Raw genomic sequence first — 23,637 nt, 5'->3', positions numbered from 1 at the left:
TATGAAGTAATAAATTGGTATGTATCCCTCGTGTTTCTTTATCCTGTTATTAAATATCGCTCATTGTTCAGATTCTTTCCACCATTCTCCTTCTTTCCCCGTTGTGTCCCTCCAATTTTCTTTTAGTCTGACACGTCCTTTAATTTTTGGGGGGTTGTTTTTGTTCCTACCTTCTACTGTAGCAGGCCTGGAGAATTGTTTCTGCCTCTGCTCACCATCTGCAGCTGGGAGTTATGGCTATAATCATCCTAAATAATTCTGTCTTCCTCAAAACCTGTACCACAATGGCCTGACTACTTTTCTCCACCTGCCTTTCAAACTTTTATCGGCTTGGTTGGGAAGTCCATGGACCATGACTTCTGTTCCTGGCCTAGATATTTATTTTTCCTGAGCTAATGACTGCATTAAAAGTCAAATTGGTTACCGGCATTTTATGGTTCTTCACGAAGAAGGAAAGAGTACTTACAGTTTTACTCCAGGTGAGACCTGTGGTATGATGCTCTTTGATATAAGCTTGAAGCTCAGACCAGATGTTCAGATATGACTTCACCCAATCAACATGGCGTGCATCACTGTAAAAACAGAGACAATATTTATGTGTGAATGTTTGTACTTAAAACCAGAAAGCATTGCTACTCTTGCTTAAAGTAGATAAAGCCCAATGTCTGCCTTAAAGCCATGGACAAATCAGTTGGCAGCCAGCCAGCCCAGTGCTGAAAATACTGAGGCCTACTACACTGGAAAGCTTTTAGATCCTTCCTGAGGACAAAGAAGGGCAAATGATGCCTCTAGCACAGAGTGCTCCCTGCTGGAAGGGTGTGTCATCATCCTGTTCGGGCTCAAAGTCAACTGAAGAAGCACTAAAGGTATACGGAGCTGTGCAGCAGCTACCCAGACTCAGTCTCAGGGTGCTGAGTTTTAGAAAATTAAATATCCATGGGTTCTGTAAGATATTCTAGCTTCCAAGTTCACATGTAGCCAAGATAATACTGGATCATGTTATAGTCATCAGACTAAAATATTTATACATCAAGAATTTTTAAAGCACCAGTCACAAGTTGGCTCTGGAATCATTATTTGGAAGGCTTAGTCATCCAATGGGACAGTAAGTGAAAACAAGAAATATGCAGAGAGAGAGAAACTGCTTGTAAGATGGAGTCCTTACTTACAAAGATCCAGAAAAGAATTATTACTGAACAGTGACGGCTATGGATGGGATGCTCACAAGGATTTGGGTGTCTACCTCCTATTTATTTCCTTTGGAGTTTCATGCTTAATATTGCTGAGGATCTGGGTCAACGGGTTTAATCCAAAGCCTACTTGAATTCAAGGGAGAGCCTTCCACTACTTTGGAAGACATTGTGATATGATTCAGTGAAAAACAGGAAAAGAATTCCTTATTAGGGGAAGAACTAAATACCTAAGTAATGTACCCTGTCTATACCGTTATGTGAGACATTTTGTTCTCCAGAATAAGTACTTCTAAAGCTACATTGTAAAAATCTTCAGTTACCCCAGTATGTACCTTCTGTAGGTAAACTAAGGCTTCAGGAAAAGTACATAATGTATATATAGCATATATTATTTACAGTATATAATATATATTTATACATAGACCATAAATAGTAATATATACGGAAGGTTTTCATATATGTAAAGTTTTCCTCACTAAAGAGGAAAAACTCAACTGCAAATACTGTTCTTAACTGGGATATAAAAATCAAGAGCCAAAATCTGGCCTCCAGAAGTGCCAAATCAACAGGATTTATACATTAGTTTTTAAAGAGGGCATAGGAAGGACCTGTATTTTTTCTCTTTCTCTGTCAGATCACAGATCTCACTCATAGAACTTTTCTGTGAATTCCTTGTGCTCTTTAAGAACAATGCAGCGGTACAGAAAAAAATCTATTTGGGAGCTATGGAATTAGATGCTCAGTTGTATACACCTACCACCTAAATGCACATTTCCAAGCAAAGAGCGAGAACAGCAACAGTATGAGTGCACAAGTGAGACAAGGATGCATACCAGCTAGCTAGCCACACACTGATATGCAAATATGTATTTGCATATGAGCTTATGATGCCAGAATGCCAGAAAATGTAATATAATCCTATAATTTGCAGAAAGCAAAACCCAGCACTTCTAGTGCTGCTGCCATTCTCACCGCAACACGCTGCAGGTCAAAGATGAGGAGGGAAAAATATACTACTGCAAGCAGATTTTATCAAATGTGTTTTAGTTCACAAAATGCTTTCTGTGATGGTATTGTGAACCCTATTGGTGTGGTTAATGCTCTGTTCTCTGGCTAGTAGATACTGTGGCTTGGCAACATACCTGTGCTTGTAGTCCTTTAATACCCTGTTAGTATAAAAGGTAGCAGCATCATTCATCTCCTTGACATAAGGGCCTGGTTTAGGAGACTAGGACCATCAATCAACCCATGGTAGCAGGAAACAACAGAAGGAGAAAGGAAGTAAAACATTAGTCAGACACCTTCCCTGATGTATTAGGTATATTACATAACACCTTCTTGGGTGTAGGAGACTGAAGAACTATGCAGATGAGACTGCCGAGTTCTGCAAGATTTGGAGAACTCTGGGCCACACCATCCAGAAGCCCATTGACAGCCCTCCCAACCATCCCATGTGTCACTCACCACTGCTATCCACCCAAGGGCAGGTATGCTTTCACTGACGGCTGAGAGGTGGTTGAACATTTTACTTCCTCTGTTCCTTTCTCTGAAGTTCTGGATTTCCTGAATCTTCTCTGATATTGGCTTGAGAAGCATTGCCACCTCATTCTGCAAAAACAAACAAACAAAAAAGAAAAGATGGTACTGCTGCTACAACAGGTGGTCCAAAACCACCCTGTGGTTTAACATTGTCCTCCCTGCCCATTGATTTAACAGTTGGAAAGAACGGTCAGCATATTCTCTACACTGAAGTAACAATTTAATTACTCTCCTCTGGTTGAAGCAGCAAAATGCACAGACATTAAGTATTAATAACGTGTTGCAGCAAAAATGGTTCTCAGCACTAGCAGCATTTTCACTGCTGCCCAGGTTAAGACCCATAGAGACCCCGTAGCGCAGAGCTAGCAGAATGCTTGTATTTTTCATCTGATATCCCTGGAACTTTTTGAGAGTTGTTACACTGGGTTGAGTTTTTCAAGTTATTAACCCAGTTGTTCTTCCTATAAGAAACACAAACTACTTGTTAGATTAGCGGCCTCTTATCATCTGGCAACAAGACTGAGAAAGTAATATACTGAAGGCAATATCAATTTTAGCTTTCCCTATTGGTAAGTTTTAATGTTTTAATTTCCTTTGGCTGCAAGTAATGTGGGAGGATTTCATGGGAAACATACCGCCTGCAAGCCCAAGCCATAGTTTGGGGAAATTCTCCTGTGTTAATCAGAAACGAATGGTATCCAGGGGAATAACTGCTGAGCGGAAGGAATAGTGTCTGAGTGAAGAGAAAAGCAGAATGAATGCAGAAGCTATCCAAGCTCCTTCCTGTGCACAGTGAATGCTAATCACACTGGCCCAGTGTCTCAGAAAAACTAATTTAGAGCACTAACTTACTGGGAGAAATTCTTCTACGCAGCAACAGCACATTGAGGGACAAGGAGTCATTCGTTTACAAGCAAAACAACCACTGTACCTTGCAACCCTATATTTCTATAAAAACAGTCCAGTTCTTTATTGCAAAAGTATGCCCGCAGAACCCTTACTATGTCCCACCAAAGAGAGTGCACCATTCTGATCTTCCCTGGCACTTCACTCGGAAATCACTCAGGCTGTAGCAGAACTCTGTATTTTTTCTCACCTTTTCTCAGTGCTACTTGTTTCATGGAATTAAGTGCTTGTTGGAGACAACTAATCCTGATATTCTTGAGGACTAATGCTGTCGTGACACACACAAGATGATGTGTGCATATGCGCTACTTGATCTCTCACCTGTAATTTATTTCTTTTCACCCTTCCGCAAGACTTCAGCTTTACAGAATTTTATGTCACCTTAAAATAAGCATATTTGCTACGGATCAACATAGGTCAAAAGCCATTCCCAAAAACACGACAAAAAGAGGTTCTGCACTTTTAAAAAAAATTTGATCTAGCTATGGAGCCTTAGTATTTCCGTGGCAATGTAATGTAAATAGGGGGTCATTTAAATCTGTGTTGCTTTTCTTTTCTTTTCTCTAATTTTGCGAAAGGCCTATGCATCTGAAATGCATGGGGATATTTGGTCTTCTACAACGAAGTGGGTTAGGAGAAAAGAAATATTTACAGCATTACTGGGAGATGAAAAGACTTTTTGTTGATGGCCTAATGACCAGCATAAATCATTAAGTCTGAAAAAGCCCTGAAACCTCTATGATTTGTAGTTCTTAAAAACTAATTTTGTTGCCATAACATGATAAAAGTCTGCAGGAATTCTTCTTTCTAATTTTCGCTTGTTTACAACATGCTGCAGCTGGTTGGTTCTTTCTTATTTTGCAGGGAAATCTTTCAAGTATGATAGTAGTTAACAAAAATGAAATTTAAGAAAGGGCTTGTTCTGCTTTGATATTATGCCAGTTTTCCTCCCTAGACTTTATAGTCTAAGGCATATTTACAGCCCTTAGCTTACTGTGAATCTTCATGGCCCAGTTCCAGCCAAAGAGAATATCAGGGCTAAAAATACAGCTCCACAAATGCCTGGTATATCTAGACAGCGCTGGGAGGCAGCACTTTTCTGTGGATAGGGCACAGAAGTGGGAATCCATAAATGGGGGTTCTCTGCTGCTCTCCCACCAAATTATCATCAGGTATTGCAAAAGCCGTGTTACTTTTCCGTGCTTCAACTTCCTACATATGAAATTATTTACCTGCTGTAAGTGAACCTGCTCTGGCAGGGGGGTTGGACTAGATGATCTCCAGAGGTCCCTTTCAACCCTGACCATTCTGGGATTCTGTGAAATGATGCTAGTATAGCTGTTTTATTTTGTAGAACACTTTGATATGTACAGATAAGAAGGCAAAATTAGGGCCAAACATTTCCATGAATGCTGCTGTAAGACCCATGCCTCCTCCTCCTCCCAGAAAAAGTCCCAACCACTTTTGTGAGGGTTTTCTGTCAGTGGTACAGACAGAATTTCTATCCTCAGAACACTGGACTTAACCTGTCCAGTGAATCAACTTTATAAAAATGTAGGGGGTTTATGTAATTTCACAGAAAAAGCGCCCTGTGGGCATTCTGAAGCTTAAATATATATTTCTAAGGGAAGTAGCTCGAAGTAATCATTCACTTGGCACTGTAGCGACACCCGAAAGAGCCACAAAGGGCTTGAGGCTTTGCTCAGCTCTGTCCCATGCGAGACGTACTGGGAGAGCAGTACAGCCCGCCCTCCCTTCCCTGTGCACTTGTCCTGTTCTGCAACGGCTGCTGGCTGGCTGCACACAGCGCGTGTGTCTGTCTGTGCAAGCTTCTTGTGATCCAAGTTTCTGCGTTAAGGGTTGGACACAAAGGAATACAGGCCTGCAAGCAATCGCTTAATTGAGTCCTGTCTCCCCACAGTCAGTTCTGAATTTTTAGTTAGTGATTAAACTGCAGATGAATTATAGTGTATATGGCATATGGGTATAGAAAGGCTCATTAATTCTGGCAGTAATCAGTCTTGTTTGGCTCTACAATGCAGAACCAGTTGTTGTGAGGGTTCTAGAAGAATAATCTCTTTATTGCAATGAATATTTAAACAGCTGGTTGTTAATAAAATTATTGTCTATAGTGTATCTCTAAGAAAAAATGAATTCAAGGAGATGAATCAGAGCTGTTGGAAAAATCTTCAGCATGCCTTTGGCATGTGCTAGATAAAATTCTTGTCATTTAAGACACAGCACAGTTGTTTAACAGAAATTTAAGAGTCTGTATAAACACCATTCCTATTATAATATCAGTTTTGCTGAAATGTTTAAAAATGCAACAGTGGCACAACTTAGAAATATCAAAAGTAATTCCCCGTATGCCCTTGTCCTTTTTTTAGAACTTACTAAAACCAGACGGTCTTTTAGAATATTAATACCTAAACAACCAGCCAGCTTTGCTCCATGTATTATAATTCTTATTAGAAAATCAAGAGTAATAAGACTACTGCAGTGATTAGCTGAAACACTCTGAAGAAGTTACAGCACGCAACAATAACTGTCTTAGGCTTTGGCTTCAGATACTTAACAGTCTCAGCCCAGTCTCATAAAATGGCCTGGCATACTGGTATTCCAGCAGACCACACCAAACAGACTTTCTTCTCTTTCACATTTTTGTAATACTCACATGAGAAGTTCACCAGATGACAGACAGGTTTAACAGGACTGGGGCACATCGATTTAATTCAGGAGAATGGCCAAACTTTTGAGTTTTGTGGGTTTTTTTGTGATTTGCCTGTGAAGTCACAGTAAACTGAGTGACTTGCTTAAACTTTGGCTGCTTGAGCCACTGATTACTTGAAAACCTCAGCTTTCATTTGAGAAAGCTGATGTTTTCTTAGGACCATTGGTGTCCAGAAACCTACCAGCATGAATCACAAAGGCACAAAACCCAGCAGATAAACAAAACCACAGTTTTTAAAGATCTTATGTATTTTTAAGATAATCTTACATGGTTTTGAGGGGTGAGATTGTTTACTGAAGAATTTTTATGTTGATGGGTGGCAACACAATTCAAACCTCACTATTATAGTGTTTAAATCAATCTGACCTATTATGAAAAAAACACGGTGGGGGAACAAATACCCTTTTAAGTTATGCTAACTGAGGGGGTGGCAACCTTTGGCGTAGGAGCAGTAAAAGAAATCTGAGAGCATTTGGGATCGGCAGCCCCTTCATTTTACTCAGCTGCAGCCAGAACAGCATGACTACAACCTTTATTCCATGGTGTACAGTTCTGTTATTTTGTTCTGTCAGTTCAAAATCTCCATCATACTTACATTGTATTTTTCACAGGCAAGTTTGAAACATGGAGCTGATTTGAATCAACTGTCTTTGTGTACGTTGGCAAGTAGTGCAGCCTAATAGGAACGGTTCTGTAGAGCAAAACAGTTGGTGCTGAGGACTTGACATTCACACTGTATGCATTTGGTGGGGGGATGTATTTTGGACTAGCTGTAAATCATGGTTTAGCTGTTGTCTGGGAGTGTATCTTCCATTTCACTTTATCAGAAAGATAACCATCTTGTACACTCGAAAACTGCTCTACAGTGTGAATCACAGCATAGTAAATGGAGCCAATTTGAAGGAAATATATAGTCCCACTGTGAACTAAAACACTAATGTCGACACAGCCATTATCTCTGCAAACAGCCCAGTACAGTCCCATCCCATGTTTCATCCTTTCAAGGGATGAAAGATGTCATGGATAGCATCTGCCACACTCAATACTAACAATTTAAAAGGTGAGCATCTGCTCTCAACTGAGACTTGATTCCCTCTATTGTAAATGAAGAAAGAGATGTCCCTGAGGAATTCTTTTCACCTATTAATAGATGTTAGAAGACTATATATTAGAAGACATTAATAGATGTGAAGACTGCACTCTGGAGGTGCTGGCATATACTGTAAAGAGAGCCTAGAAAGACACCTTACACAACACGCCTACCTTAACAGTTAAAGCTGATGAGCAGAATCCCATCCTGTGTCTATAGGAATAAGATACTGGTAGCTCAGTGACCACCAGTGAGATGCATTTCTGCTATGAGTGGCTAGGATTCTAGAACTAAAATAGTTTTAGATTAACTGTAATTTCCCTTATTTTGTATTTTGTAAAAGGCAATCAATAAAGGAGACTTTTTAGTTAGCCCTTTTTTTGTGTATTTGTCATTTAAGAAAGGCTTGTCTTTTTTTGTTGTAGCTGTGTATCAACAGTCTGAATGGAATCAGTGTTCAGATTAGGCTCAGGAATAACCTATTTCTTTAAATATATGGAAAGTTGTTTTTTTTTTTTCCAGAGGTGAATCTAAGCTACTTGGTAACTTTGAGCCTCCCAATGCTGCGTCTGGATTCCTCAAATGCTTACTTTTTAAAAAATTTTCATTATTACTTCCATAGTAAAATATTACCAGCTTTTCTTGGCATGTCAAACTGTTGGTTTAGCACTGCCTATCTCCATTTCTCCTTGCAGAAAGTGTTTCACATTTGGTACCACAGTTTTGCTCTTAAAATTGCAGTATAACCTACTGCACCTTAATCCTATGCTTTCTCTGCAAGCATTTTCTGATTGGCAGGAGAGACCATCAGTAAAATCTTTCTCTATGATCCCTAAATTCATGTCCCTCTAGTATTCTGATATTTTCAGGGTTCAAAGATCTCCTCCTAACTAACTACAGAGAGACATTAATTTATTCTGGTGTCTGTAATCTTCAACGTAGTTGTATAACAAATATTTGATTTGTTTGTCAATAGTACAGGTTTTGCCACTTCAACTCACTGCTGTGCAACAGCAGGACTATGACACAGAGAGACAAATCTGCAGAAATGTCTGGTCAGCTTGATCAGCACAGAAGCTTAGACACATTTGTGTGCTTCCAAAGTGACTTAATTGGTATTTGGCTTTTATTCCTCTTAGATAGCACATAAATTCTCAATCTAACAGCCAATATTAGCTGTAGCAATTTTTTGCTTTGTGGGGGAAAAAAAAGGGAAGACCAAACCATAACCCCACATGACAAATTACTAGTTTGATCATTTGTGGGTTTGTGCTGAACTGTAAACTCTGAGGGAGGGTAAATGGAGAGGAGCGTGAAAGACAAATAGCTTCTAACCAGTGGAGAAATCCAGGGCCTGATACAAACTGCATGCATCAGTTTAGAGCAGTGTGGAATCACACCCAACACTTTTGGCCAGGACCCTGGCTGTTTTTTAAATGGACTTGAACGTGCTATATATTGTTTTCCTGCACACTATAGGTCTCCATGGGCAGCATGTTTAATAAGGAAGGGTCCTCCTGCTTTAGGCACACGAACCATCTCACACCATCAACAAGAACAATTACACAAATGAACTGTTTTCAACCTTTTGATTTACTACTCCTCAATCTTTCCTGCTTAGACAAGACACAGTTATCATCTTCAATAGTGTCTTCCCTATGGGGTGATGCTGTTCTTAGTCCAAGTATAGACGAACTGGAATAAACAAGTGCGAGGAGCCTTTGCTTACTGCAGCCTGGTTCTTGCACAAAATGTGAACTGCTGGAGAGTCTGTGTCTGGTGGTGTTGATGTGAGCCAGTCTAGAAGTGTGCGATAACGTGCCTCTCTGGCTCTATTTCTCTTCCATACAGGCTGGGAGATGTAGCACTGATCATGGCCCTTCTGTATTGCCTGGATGCCTAGGTGTCTCGGGGCCTTCTTATGGCTGAGTGCACTGCTCCTGGGGCAGAATTGAATCTCAAATGCATCCATCTTTTCATTGCAGGGGCAATTAACCTGGGAGTTTTGGCAAACACAAGTGAGGAAAGAGAAATGGTACAAGGATACCTACAGAAGTTAACTACAATAAAGACACTGAGGTGCTGGAGCTTGCCCAAAGAAGAGCAATGAAGCTGTTGAAGGGTCTAGAGAACAAGCTTTATAAGGAGCGGCTGAGGGAACTGGGGTTGTTTAGCTTGGAGAAAAGGAGGCTGAGGGGAGACCTTATTGCTCTCTACGACTACCTGAAAGGAGGTTGTAGCGAGGTGGGGGTCGGTCTCTTCTCCCAAGTAACAAGTGATAGGACAAGAGGAAACAGCTTCAAGTCGTGCCAGGGGAGGTTTAGATTGGATATTGGGAAAAATTTCTTCTCTGAAAGGGTTGTCAAGCCTTGGAACAGGCTGCTGAGGGAAGTGGTTGATACCTCCAGTGGTCTCTAGAGGTATTTAAAAGACGTGTAGATGTGGCACTTAGGGACATAGTTGAGTGGTGGACTTGGCAGTATTACGTTTATAGTTGGACTCGATGATCTTAAAGGTCTTTTCCAACCTAGATGATTCAATGATTCTGTGATCAGAAAATATAATGAGCTTGAGGCTGGTTAAATGAAGTCAAGTGCCTTTGAGACAAAATTATGAGATAACAGGTGTCAGAGGTCTATCTAGACCTGAAACTGAGTAAGGGTTTGCAACAATATCCAAAAATGAGCCTGTGAACACTGTAAGGCAGCAGGCTAGCGACTGAAAACTGTCAGTTGGTCCATCATTGCGGCTGTGACCACATGTTGCATGAAGTTGTAGGCTTGCTGATAACAGAAATATGTCAACAGTTTGGCAAGATTTCAGAGAACAGGAAGGGGGAAGGGTTTCCCTTTGGAGCTTAGCACTCCCAGGCTCTGTCCATGTCACTCTTGGCACCTTCTGAAAGTTTGGGACCTGAGGACCTTAAAAGGACTGAACCAAATTTTTCCTTAAGCTATTTTTAGATATAGAGGTTCAGGTTTGCCGCAGTCAACCGAGTAGAATGGCAGCAAAACTTGGCTCAAACTCTTTTGCATAAGTAAGTAATATATTAATGAGGTGAGGAGTATCCTGCTCTTCATATTTTTGGAAAACAGTAAGGGCGATCCCAGTAAGTATGAGGAAAAGTAGTGGCAAATGGAATGACATAAGCAAGTCAAGGTAATTAGAAAACAAATCCTGCTAGGATGCAGAATAAGAATTCCCAGGCGTCCTGTTATTGAACTGTACTCTAAAAATAGAGGAGAAAAAAATGAGCAATCTTAAACGGACAGAGTAGGGAACTGTGAATATTCATCTTTGATTTCTGGATAAAAATTCTGAGAATAAGTCCTTTATTTAAAGAAATTGCCACAGCTATTCTACTCCTACAATAGATTTTTTGCATGACTGTAAAACCTGAAAACCTCAGGATTTATTCTCATGGCTCTAAGTCTAACTTCAAATACAGTTTCTTGGGTTTCAAGGTTTTTTTCCCTTTTCTAGGAAAAAAAGGGACAGTTCTCCTTTACCTCTCACTTTCTTCCACCCCCCTCCTCCCACCTGTGTGCAGAATCCGGATATTTAAGCTAGGTATTTAATTGGAATGTTTGTCTGCACAATGTTGGTAATTAAATCCATGAGTTCTGGCAGTCATATGAACTCAGCATTTTTTTTTAATGAGAAATTACGTAATCATTTATAGTCTGAACTGCATCTGTCATTTAAATCTGTTTGTAGTACTTCTTACTGTGAGTATGCTCATCCTGGATATGTTTACATTGCCCTCAAAGCAACTCTTAAAATTGTTTGAATCCTTAAAGTGAAATGAAACAACTCATAAAGAGAAGACAGTATATAAGTTACCATTCACAAAGAATTCAGTGCAGTGATCTCATACAATAGAATTCTTGACCATAAATTTAAAAAAAAAATTGTTAAACAGATAAACCTGCTCAGGAACACTAATAACTTTTAAAATTATTATACAATAAAATAATAATGTTTCAATCAGAACTGCATTTGGCTTAGACTATGGGGGATAGGAAATTCAGATCTAAACTATTTCATAATGTTTTGTGAAGGTTTATGTTAAAATCTATCTCCTGAATTGTGCAAACAACATGTAAGCATGACATCTCAAAATACCTTTTAAAACTTCTCACAGAATATAGTAATATTCTATTTTTTTCCCTTCTCCATCTTCTCTGTACTACCTCATATACAGTAAAAAATTTAGAATAGACTTTTTTTTGCCTTAATATTGGAAGTTTGGTGTCAGACAATAATTTCTAAGAAGTGGATGAACTGAAGAATCCCATCTTGCTGAATGAGCCCGTATCCAGCAGCCATTAGCTGGGATATACACAAACAGGAATATCAACTGGTGGTTTTGTCATGTGATCTCTTCCACTGCACATACAAATATAGAACATGACCATAAAAAGTAACAGAACACGCTCTCTGCAAAGTAATTTATTGCAGTTGATGCTAGATTGGTATGCCAGCTGGAATTACCTTCTCAGCTCCTACTATTTTAATGTATACAGATAATAAAGGCTGTGCACTGCAACAGATTCCAAATAAAAAAAATATCAACATTATTAACAAGTAGCAAAACTCTGCAAAAGCAACTTCAGCAAGCTTAACTGTTTGAAAATGTTTGCTAGTGACGAAGAGTTAAAGAGCTAAATGAATACTAGGGCTTCAACATTTTCATAGAGGGGAAAAATATTGCTTTTTGTACAATACACATTTCTCTCTTTGCTGAGCACAAAAAAATCTAAGGATTACTATACATATAGGAGCTTTCTTTTTGTTTTAATTCCTTATTCATTAGTTTGTAAGCTGCAAGAGCTGAGCTAATTTATTTTTCCAGGGCATTTTCCCCTCCCTCTTTTTTTTTTTTTAAAGGCACCATGTATGACATCCCAACATGACAGGAACTCAGTAAATCCCCTCAGTCTCCACACCGCTGTCTCTGAATGTCTACAAAGCTACTATGCCATAATCGCAACTCGCTGGCTCATTCACAGCTTTACATTATAAAGCAAACAGTCTAGACAGCTGAATGACAGAATTACTGTCTTTTCTCTTGCATTTATAGATATGCTGTCATCTTCATTTGCTTTTCTCTACTCTGTGCATTCTGATACACTAATGATTAGCTTTCCTGTTTGGATTCCACACTGACTCCGTGGCTCTAGGCTACAAATACAACCAGAGCCCAGATGACATCACATCAATAAGGCCCGGGGAGAGGGGGGGGGGGAGACCCCTGCTTCTTTCCTTCTCCTGGGTTTGCTGGTGATAACCAGCTTTTTCAAAATGGTTAACCAATGCGGCTTTACAATAGGATTTTTTTCCCCACTGAGATGGAGACATAAAAAGCCTAGTGCCTGGAACTGTCACTCTCTGCAGTGGAAAATACTGCTAAAGTCGCACAGACTAGGCAGCCTACAATTATTTTAAGGTCTGTCTACAGCACAGCTGAATGTATCTATCTGTGCAAAAAATATGTGCAAAAGAAAGAAAATGAATGAACAACAACATGTGTTTGGATGCCTATAAAAATGTGTACCTAACCGTCTTTATGTTAAAAAAAACTTAAGTAATTGGACTGGGCTTGTTTTCACTGAGAAAGAAAATTTAGTCTGTAATATTCCTGGTATTTTAACTTTGAAATTATGTGTACACACATATGATGTGGCATTTCCTTGGTGTTAAAACATAGTTAAATGACAAAAGTATACTTTCTTGCCTTCAACAAGTTGCAGAAATCTATGCAAGCCTGATAACGTGCAACTAAGACATACGGATACACATGGGCAGCTCTAGTGATGTTTATGACAAGTTTTTATTATTTGACGCTTTTCTTAATGCTTCTGTAACTGCCATTCTGGACTGCTGGAGAATCTCTTTTTACATCTGTTTTTTTTTTTTTAACTTGTTTTGTTGCTATTTTTTAAATGAAAGTTCCTAAATTTTACAGTTGAAATAATCTCAAAGCCTTGACTTGAGTGGGGAAAAGCCATTGCCATTCTCACTTGAAAAGCAGAGAAAATCATACTGACAGCACATCAGCACAGGAGGCCAAAGAGTGAGCCATACCTTTTACTTTTACCAGAGCTGCGACAATACCAACACTTCAAAACATTACATTATGGGCCATCAGAAACTGTTCATTGGGCAATATTTTACCTATGAGCATGAAGAGTTTTGTGGGTCACTGGGTGCCATTGTATTCGCAGCCAATATAAATGACTGCTTGAGGCCTGTACCAGTGGGAATTTTGCCTGTTCTCTGTGAGTCATGACCCACTTTTACTCTCTGAGATCGGGGACAGCTGGAAAAACAACTGATCCCTTCTTGCTTGGAACTCTATAAATCTAAAGTCTCGCCTGGAATATATGTGCTTTTTTTTTTTCCTTGCCATTAAAACATACTGATTAGAAAAACTTCTAATTTGTGTCTCTAAGAACAATAGTGACAGCAAAATTTCAGTAATTTATATCAGTGACAGAGAGTTCTGATTTGAAAATATGGAGTTTATGAACTATGGAGCAGGGAGCTTGTAGAAAAAGACAGAACTAAAGGCTGTGTAGAGACTGTGCAAGCGATGTCTTCATTCTCTGTACACTGCAAGAAGGAAGATTAGATCATGGTCCCACAGAAGGGCTGCATGATTGCTATTCCCAGGAATGACACAGTGCTGTTGGCCAAAACCTTGTGCCCTCCAGAAACTACAGATGAGATTTCATAACAACTCCGCAGCTTCCCTGAGCTTTCTAGTTGCGAGGGGAGGATTTAAATAGCTGCCCCTAAAATAAGTATATAAATCAACTTTTTTCATTTTCTTGACTGAATGCTTTGCCTTCCTTCCAGAATTGCCCTAAGCTGGACCTCAACTTGAAGAATACTGAGTCTAGGGACTAGTACTGTTTTTTCTCTCAATAGCTCAACCCCTGACTTCAAAGTCTGTCATTGAGCATCCCTGTGTGGCTAGCAAAAAGCCATTCTAGTCCATGGCATTTCCAGCTTTCCAGAGAAACACTGATCCCACTTACAGCCGTAAAGTGGAAATCTTCTTAGGTTTCTTCAGTGATCTTGTACGTATTGGTACTGAAAAGGTTGTTAACTCTGAACCATGGCTTTGTGATTATTACAGTGCCATGCTAATAACACGGAAAGCAAGCCCCTGAGCGCACTGTATAAATAAAGTAACAAATAAAAGCAAACGCAGGGATTGATATTAAACATACAGGAACACAGCCTTTTTAATACACTGCCTCTTGAAATGCTAGGTCACTTTTCTTACCTCTTGAGGCTCTTGACATTGAGATGCTAACACCAGGAAAGATCTCTGCGCTTGGAAAGCAGCACGTACCATCTCTGCCTGTAACAAAAGGAGGAATATAAATTAAACCTTAGCCTGTAACCTCCAATACCTCTTCTTGGCAGCTCAAAGTCAAGTGTGACAGCTCAAATCTTTCTTGCTGCTTCTCATCTAAATCACAGCAACACTCACTGGAAGAAATGTATTACAGTACTGGCTTAGCTATAAATTTTTTTGAAATCTCAGGTTAAGTTCCCTATATTCTTCAGATAGGAAATAAAAGGAGTTGATATGCAGTCTTTTGGTTACCATTTATAATATTAGTCACAGGAGGACTTAATTTTAAAACTTCAGAGAATGTCTAGGCATTTTAATGGCGATGTTTACACTTGCGTGCATAATAACACCTTATAACTGCTGAGAATGGCAACCTGAAAACTTTCTGTTGAACTGTAACTATGGTGTAGTGATATTTAAGAAGAGTTGAGCTTGGCATATTTGCTGAGGGATAGTGGCTGAAGATTTTGGGGCAATTTTCCTGCACAGAACTCTAGGGATAAAGCTGCACCTGGCAGCGTGTTTACATGCTAACATGGGAGGTAAATCTCTGCACTCCTCAGTGTTCCCTACTCTTCAAACTTCTGCTCTTTTTCGGCTTTTTTGAACACTACACATTTTCTGCACATTATGAATGGTGTACATTGATTAGAATCTAATCGCTATTTCAATATCACCTATACCTCATTTGAGTGGACGAGTAGTGACTAGGAGAAAGCATTATTGGTATAGAAAAGAACTATTCATAACGACTGTATATTGCTAAGTAAAAACCAAACCAAACCAATGTTGTTAAGTTAATCTAATATGAATAGGTATATTTATAATCCCTTTTTGAAAGGGTGGGGACGCTCATGCTGTTTTTCCTTGGGGTTTCTTCAATCTAAAAAGAAAATAAGGAGATTTTATATACAGGCCTATGTGGATGCAACTTAAAATACATAAAAGTCAGGAAATTTTAAGTTGTAGCTAAGTAAACGTGTTTATTCATCTTAAAATGTGATGGCATGAATAAAACATAATCTGTTAAGATGAAAATCACTGCAAGGAAGATGGTAAGAGAGGCCCAACTTGGATGGTATTTGGGGAGAAGGGGATATTATGTTCTGACAGGCTGAGATTTGGAAGAGGGTAATCATCTCTATAAATAGATAAAGAAATAAATAATAAGGGAAATTGTATGAGACTAGGAAACTTAAATTTTCCAGACATAGACATAAATACCATCAGTAATAGCAAGGTTTAGATATTCTTAGACATTTCAGAGGACTGACTTTTTGGTGCAGAAATTCATAAAACAACAAAGTGTGTGCTATTTTAAGCTTGGGTTTTTTTGTGTGAGGAGGATCTTGCAGAACAGCTTACCAAAAACTAATCTTCTAGGAGGAAGTGATTATGAATGGATTTGGTTCTTAAATTGCAAGATGGAAAAAAAAAAAATCTATAGCTAAGGCTTGGTATTTTAGAATGGCAAACTTTTAGAAAATAGAAACATCAGTGAATGAAGATGACTGGCATGAGGAACTTAATGATTTGAATGCAGGAAAGGATGGATTTACATTAAGAATTGAAATAATCTATGCATGCTAGGCAGGAAGGAGAAATTGTAAGAAAGGGCTTGATTGAATGGGCTAGAAATGAATAATTAACTAAAGCAAGATACTAAGAACAGATACAAAACCCCCAAAGAGTGAGAAGAGGCCTTTATTATCAAGGATAACTTTTTTTCAGGCATTATAAAATATAGAAGCAAAGGAATGATGGATAGAGGCCTTGTTGAACTGTACCTTGCACAGAAAAGTAAAACAAAGCCATATTTTTTTTAGCTATTGGAACAATAAAGAAATAAAGTGATGAAGTGAGGCCATGGCAGTGACCTGAAGAGTAAGTTGGGCATGCCTACATTATTCTTGATGTATAGCTTACCTGTTGTTGAATAAATGCTTTTCCCCAATTTCAAGGAAGTTGATGTACATGAAGATATTGAAAAGATAACTAAGGAGAACAATGATAATCAATGGGAATTATATCATTTAAAGGGAAGTCAAATATATATATAGCTTAGTGTGACAAAATCATTGGGTCCATATTATCTTCATGCTAGAGTACTGAAGGGAAATGGAAGCACAAGTAGAAAAGATTTTAAATATATATCATTTGGAGATAGTACAAGATGACAGAAGTACGCAATGATGTATTGGGCAAATATGCTCAAGAAGAGAGGGGAAAAGTATGTCAAGTGATTTCAGGGCTGTTAGTTTGACTTCAGCACTGCACGTTTAGAATGGATTTGAAACCAGTGATTAAAAACACATATGAAAATTAAAAATGTGAGAAATTACAATGGGATTATCTGTGGTTAAAATTGGGGATTGGGGGATTGTTTACAGTTTTCAGTTTCTTAAGACAAGGATAATGTGTTAGATCTAGTATATTTAGATATTATATAAAATGGTTGTTGTGGGCCCTCATAGGAAACTCATACTTGAAGTGGAAATGATACAAGTTAGTGTAAAAACTCTTGCTTTGGATAAGAAGCTGGATAAAAGGAGACAACAATAGGGTATAGTACAGGTGATGTTATTTGAAAGGAGGAAAGTTGTTAATTGCGTTTTTCAGGGATTAGTTTTAGGAACCATCATTATGTTTGTTAGTGTTCTAAGAGCAAGAATTAGGTGTGTACTCATAAAATCCGTGGGCAACACAAAGTTAGGTGGTTTTAATATTGTTGAGGATTCAGTCATCACTTGAGAAGAGCAAGTCAACTTTGTTGGCGCAGGTAATATGAATAGGATAAAATTTAGCAGTTCTCCCCCCTGCCCCTTTAAAACAATGCATAACTTTGGTTGTAAACACAGAACTGATTATTTGGAAATGCTGAAGAGTGGAAAATGCAAGTATAAAAGCCAGGAAAGTAGTTTTGTGGGAAAAGCTTATTGCAGTTCTACAATGGATGCAGCAAAATATTTTTAGTAGAGCTAAAGATCTGTTAGTACCATTGGAGAGGACCTCCTCTGTAATTCTGTGTAAAGCACTAGTCATCTGTGTTAAATAAAGATGAGCTTAAATCAGAACTGATGCAGAGAAAATCTATTTGGATGTTTAGAGCGATGAATATCTGTCATACAAAGATAAATTTTAAGTTTCACTTGTTTTGCTTAGCAACACAGTGGCTGAGGAATAGGCTTCTTTCTCATACCGAATGTAAATAACAGAGAAGGAAGAAAATGGTAGTGTCAGCATATGATCACAGGTCCGTAAACTAGGTCATGAATAATCAGACTCAAATTTAAAACAAGATTTCCAACTATCCAAAAAGTGAAGTTCATAAGGGATCTTCCACATTCCTACAAAGAACCAGCATTATTTTAAGACAGAGCTTTAAATGCTGATCAAACAGATCATAAAACATGAGCAAATTGCTCTTAGATATAGAAAATTAAGATTGTTTTGTGAGTTCTTGAACATATACTGAGCTGGTAGCATCAATAAGGTTTGAAAAAATGTGTCTGCCTGGCACTTTGTTTACACTGCGTTAAATCCATGCTTTTGCATTCCCACTGGTCACTCATGGAGGCCAAGGAGGACTTTTTTCTCCACTCAGAGTACAAAGTAACAACTGGTTCCTTGTCCAATTTTTCACCTCGAATTTGGCCAGAGCTGGAGACAGACTGTTGGATGATGTACACTGATGTTCCTAAAAGACTGACGTTCGTTGAGTATGCCTTACACATGTTTTGCTCGTCTGACCAATGTTAACACTATTGTTGGATGTGGATGCAGGATGTACTTCTCCTCCAGACATGTATTACTCTTTTATATTTATTCCTCCTCCTCCTCTACTGCAGAGTGTGGCCAAGGCCACTTTCTCAAAATGTCCGGGAGCTGCCTTTAAGAATCTTCTGCTATTGAGGGCACTCAAGCCATTGGTAACACTCTTTGAGTTACCTCTGGTGTATTAGAAGTGTGGCTTTTTGCATTTTCTTATTATCCTAAATTGATTACAGGATGTTGGAAACGTTCAGCGGTCAGTGGACTGGATATTGATTGCAAGGCTTGTGCTGTATGCCCAAAATTTATCCAGCCCCAAAACGCTTTTGGTTGTGCAGGGATCAGAGCACTCACGTCTCTCACCTTTGAATTTAAATCTTAATCAAAGGGTAGTCCTAACAGAGTTTTTTTCATTTTACAAGCAGAATTTTATAAGACTTCTGCCACAGTTACTTCCTTCTTTCTCCAACAGCATTAAAAATGGCTTTCTGAGTTTCACTATTTCTGAGCATGCGGTACCCTTTCCATGCATCCCATCAAAGTAATAGAAGAGCTTCTTCTCATTAAGAATACATTAGTTCAGTCTATCACCATTCCAATTCTTTCTTGTAGTCTTTGAAATGTGACACTTCATTGCTACCTCCTTCTATTTAGCAGACAGACTGCGTAACTAAGCAGCCAGCACTATTTTTTATAGCGAGATGACTCTTTCATTAGACCCCTATATCCAGTGAAAACTGATGAGTGAAAATGGACCGGGGGGAATTTTTCTCAATAACTTGTGTGTCTCAGCCAAAAGGTTGCCACAGAACAAATCAGTTGAAACTCTTTCAGTTATAATGAATGACAATAATGAAGCCTGAGTGTCAAAAATGCATGGGAATCATGAGTAACTTTGTCAAGACTAGACTAGACCACAAACTTGCACGCATCTATCTTCAGATAGAAATGGGCATGTTTTGTCATCTAAAAACTTTGGGTAATCCTTTCGGCATTCTTGGGATTATGCACAGACACAGCAACCATCAGACAGATTCCTCATCTGAGGTTAATATTTTGAAGGAAGCGAGTTCCTCAAAGAATTTCTACTTTGCTTTTAGCAGTTTGTTTTAGAGGCTGGAGGAGACAGCTGTGACTGTAGACCTGAGTGCCAAGACTATGTGGTGTTCTATTCACCACCTCAGTTTCCCCATCAGTAAAGTGTGGAATAAGGTGTCTTAATCCTTTACTTCAGGTGTGTTTGATAGCTGATTTAGGTGACTGATATGGTTGGAAGAGCCGAAGTCTGACATGTATGCAATGTCAGCCCAATTTCATGCCTGTTGAAACCTGTGGCTGACTACAGTGAGTGACCTCTCTGTCACCATCTCCGTAACAGCAGACAGGCCTCTTTACAGTTAAGCTTGCAGAAGTTAATGGAGGAATCATAGATACTTAGAAATCATCTTTTTAATAGCAAGTGGTTTAACCTTCTCTGTCAATACAACTTTTGATATTTCTCAGAAGCCACTGCTTGAAAAAGTGCCAGAGGCTCTGTGAGAGGTGCCTAATGGTGACAACGCTTCTAACCTGGTTGAAGTAGAGTATGGATTCCACCCAAACTTGCCCTGTTCCAGACTGAGTAGACATGGATGCATTGACCTGAAGCTTAAACTACCAGTTTGCTTTAGCAAAGTTCAGTTCTCCAGAGCAGATGTGATATTAGGATCCATCTCTTTCTCATTTTAAATGTTTTATTTAATCTAAGTTGCCCCTCACTCTGGTATACAAGCACTAATAAATATAAATATTATTTATGTGACAACAGTTTGGCAAACTACAAGAAGAAACAGGCACATGCATTCAGATCTCAAGTTACAAGTGAATTTAGTCTTTAAAAAAAACCCCAAACAACTAAAGAGAAGTAAGAGAAACAAAGGATTTCTTAATGAAATTTAGTCAATAAAATTACCCTATTGACCTGATAATATTAAATTTGTAAAATGTTATTATATTTAATAACATATTTCCTCAGAGTCATAGCACTGAAAGGCATAATATAAATATCAGAATGCACTGAACTGCTATTGTTAGAGAATAATACACGTCTACATATAGATACATGCAGACATCAACAGTGATAATTTGCAAATCAAAATAGAGATCTATGTACATTTTGGATTTCTAAAATATACTTAATGATTTTATTCTGAAACAAAATAGTAAAGAGGACATGAGGGAAAAGAATTGGGATTTAGTGCTCCAGAGTTCTAACCATAGTTTCTGCAGAAATAATTTTGAGTCCTTTGGGTTTAGCAAAAGACACAATGACTGACAGCACATGACAACTACAGATGGAGCTTCACTGTTATGAACAAAGACCCCAGTCTTTCTCTGACTGCCACAGGAAGAGAAACAGTTTGTCTTTTACATTCTGCATTCAAGAGCCTCTTCAAAGTGAAGTGGTGAAGTGGCTGGTGGCTTGAAGGGAGAAGCAAGAAATGGAAAAAGAATGAAGTTTAGATTAAGTATGAGGCTGCCATAGAAACTATCCAGGCCAGCTGAAGAGACAGTATTTATTTTGTACAGCTAATTGGCTGATAGAGATTTTGATAAAACTAGGCCAAATGCTGAAGAGTCAGTGGCAGTTCTCCAAACAGAGCACTTTATACTGGAAAAGGAAAAGGAAAGAAAGAATAAAACCGGTCACCTTTATCTTACTGGTCCACGCAGAAAACAGGGTTGAAATTCTAGTCACAATTGAAGTCAATCGGAGATTTGCCATTGATTTTGATGGAACCAGACACCACCCCAGATATTTTCTTTTCTATTTTCAGATAGATACATTTGACTACCACCAATCAGCTGTCCTCTACTAGTATGTTTTTTTAGTGTTTTTCATCCCCCATGGCCATGTCTATATTAGGGAATTTTTGCTAAAATTTCTCAGCATTGCTACTGCCTGTCCAGTACCAATCTAAGGTTATATCAGTGCTGGTCTCTCTAGCTGTGTATCTGCCAGTGTATTAAACACTGCGTCATGTAACTGTGCACAGTGCTAGCCAATATTACATATTTGTTGTTTCAGATTAGCATCTGTATCTAGGTTCATTAACTTTAGCTTTTAGTAAGCCAGACTGTGACTTAAACCACTCAGAGCTCTTACCTCTGGTGGAGCTCAAACCATATTGGTCTTAAAGATCTTTCAATGCTAATGACGTAAGACAGATGGATAGAATTGTTTGAGGTAAATGGTTGCTGCCATTTTATTTCTCCGTATGAAACATGAACTGTACAGATGTACTGGAGTAAAGGGGTATTTAAAGCCACGACAGATGCTTTTACATTAATTACAAAATTATTACCTTGGATAAAGAATATAAAGGTTTTGCATCTTTTGCACCAGTAAAATTTGCCCCAGTGTTCCAGAATTTCCTCTAACCTCTCTCAGTTTTGAGTGGCATGAATTGTTCTGATTGATCTCAAGGGACTGTTAACTTTAAAACCTAATGAATACTATTTAAATATCAGCCTTGTTAAATAATTAATTATTAATCTTGGTAGCAGAAGCAGTCAGTTATTTTGTTCATCTGCCACAGTTTCAAACAGATATAAATATTTGGCTGCAGAGCCATTATGGCTACTGATTACTGCGAAGTGGAGCAGTACGAGATCACATTCTCCCAAAACATCTCTAATAACCTCCACCCACCAGAGGAGCAAGTACAGACCAAAGCTCTTGACTAGCTGATGGCCTCCTAAAGCCCAGGCTGCTTTTGTGTCTTCCAGATTCATGAATTCTTCATGAATCTCTTTTACAACAGCCAAAAATCTGCAACTCTCTTGACCTTGGTTTATTTCAAGTTTTACATGGAAGTTCCAAAACCAGATGTAGCGTATTGATAGTTAGGGATTCCAGAAGATTCAGTGTAGAAAAATACTGAGAATTGTGTGCAAAAAGAAATAGTTCACACATTATTGAAGATGTGGTCTATTTACAGATGAAAGGGTTTTTTTTTTGTTTTCAATACCTTTCTTTTCTGAACAGTTTTGAAAATGTTCAAGAATTTGAGTTTGCCATTTACATTGCGTACTGCTGTCCTCTACAAAGAGTCAGTCACCTGCTAGAGATTTCAAAGCCGTCTCATTGCACAGCATACAGTCATGGATCCCTACAAAGAGGCAGGCAGGCAGAAAAGCCAGGAGGCCTGCATGGATGAACAAGGAGTTCCTGGACATGACCAAAAGGAAAAAGGAGGCCTATAGGGAGTGGAAACAGGGGCGGGTAGCCTGGGAAGAATACAGACGAATAGTTCGAGCAGCCAGGGATTGGGTTAGACAAGCTGAAGCCCAGACAGAATTAAATCTGGCCAGGGACATTAAGACAAACAAAAAATCCTTCTTTAAGTATGTCATTGAGAAAAGAAAGATTAGGAAAAATGTGGGCCCTCTCCGGAAGCAAATGCAAGAACTGGTTACCTAGGACAGAGACAGCTGAGATACTCAATGACTTTTTTGCCTCAGTCTTCACTGGCAAGGACTGCAGCCGTACTGCCCATGACACAGAATGCAAAGGCGAGGATTGGGAAAATGGAGAACCGCCCACTGTAGGTGAAGATCAAGTGCGAGACCACCTGAGGAATCTGAAGGTGTACAAGTCCATGGGACCTGATGAGATACATCTGCGGGTCCTGAGGGAACTGGCGGATGAAGTCACTAAGCCACTAGCCATCATATTTGAGAAGTTGTGGCGGTCTGGCGAGGTTCCTGCCAACTGGAAAAGGGGAAACATAACCCCGATTTTCAAAAAGGGAAATAAGGAAGACCCAGGGAACTACAGGCCAATCAGTCTCACCTCTGTGCCTGGCAAGATCATGGAGCAGATCCTCCTGGAAACTCTGCTGAGGCACAAAGAAAACAAGGAGGTGATTGGTGACAGCCAGCATGGCTTCACCAAGGGCAAATCATGCCTCACAAATTTGGTGGCCTTCTATGAAGGGGTTACAGCGACAGTGGACAAGGGAAGAGCAACCAATGTCATCTACCTGGACTTGTGCAA

General features: G+C 39.0%; 1 protein-coding gene and 1 long non-coding RNA gene across 2 annotated transcripts in view; one reads left to right on the top strand and one right to left on the bottom strand.

Annotated features, from left to right (window-relative positions):
- The window catches only part of LOC309686772, a 78,852-nt gene that overhangs the window by 23,199 nt on the left and 32,016 nt on the right, over positions 1-23,637 (top strand). The window lies entirely within an intron of this gene.
- CAP2 (cyclase associated actin cytoskeleton regulatory protein 2) overlaps positions 1-23,637 on the bottom strand; it is a 70,228-nt gene that overhangs the window by 20,983 nt on the left and 25,608 nt on the right. Inside the window, exons 4-7 of the mRNA XM_082499530.1 lie at positions 14,754-14,831; positions 2,658-2,801; positions 2,336-2,421; positions 467-572 (exon numbers count right to left, since the gene is read on the bottom strand). Of these exons, the coding sequence (XP_082355656.1) occupies positions 467-572; positions 2,336-2,421; positions 2,658-2,801; positions 14,754-14,831 (414 nt within the window). The remainder of the gene's footprint in view (positions 1-466; positions 573-2,335; positions 2,422-2,657; positions 2,802-14,753; positions 14,832-23,637) is intronic.

This window comes from Vanellus vanellus, assembly GCF_965231255.1.
Source record: "Vanellus vanellus genome assembly, chromosome: 2".
Taxonomy (NCBI): Eukaryota; Metazoa; Chordata; class Aves; order Charadriiformes; family Charadriidae; genus Vanellus; species Vanellus vanellus.
The sequence above is the reverse complement of the archived record's forward strand: the minus strand, read 5'-3'. Positions and strand labels throughout refer to the sequence as shown.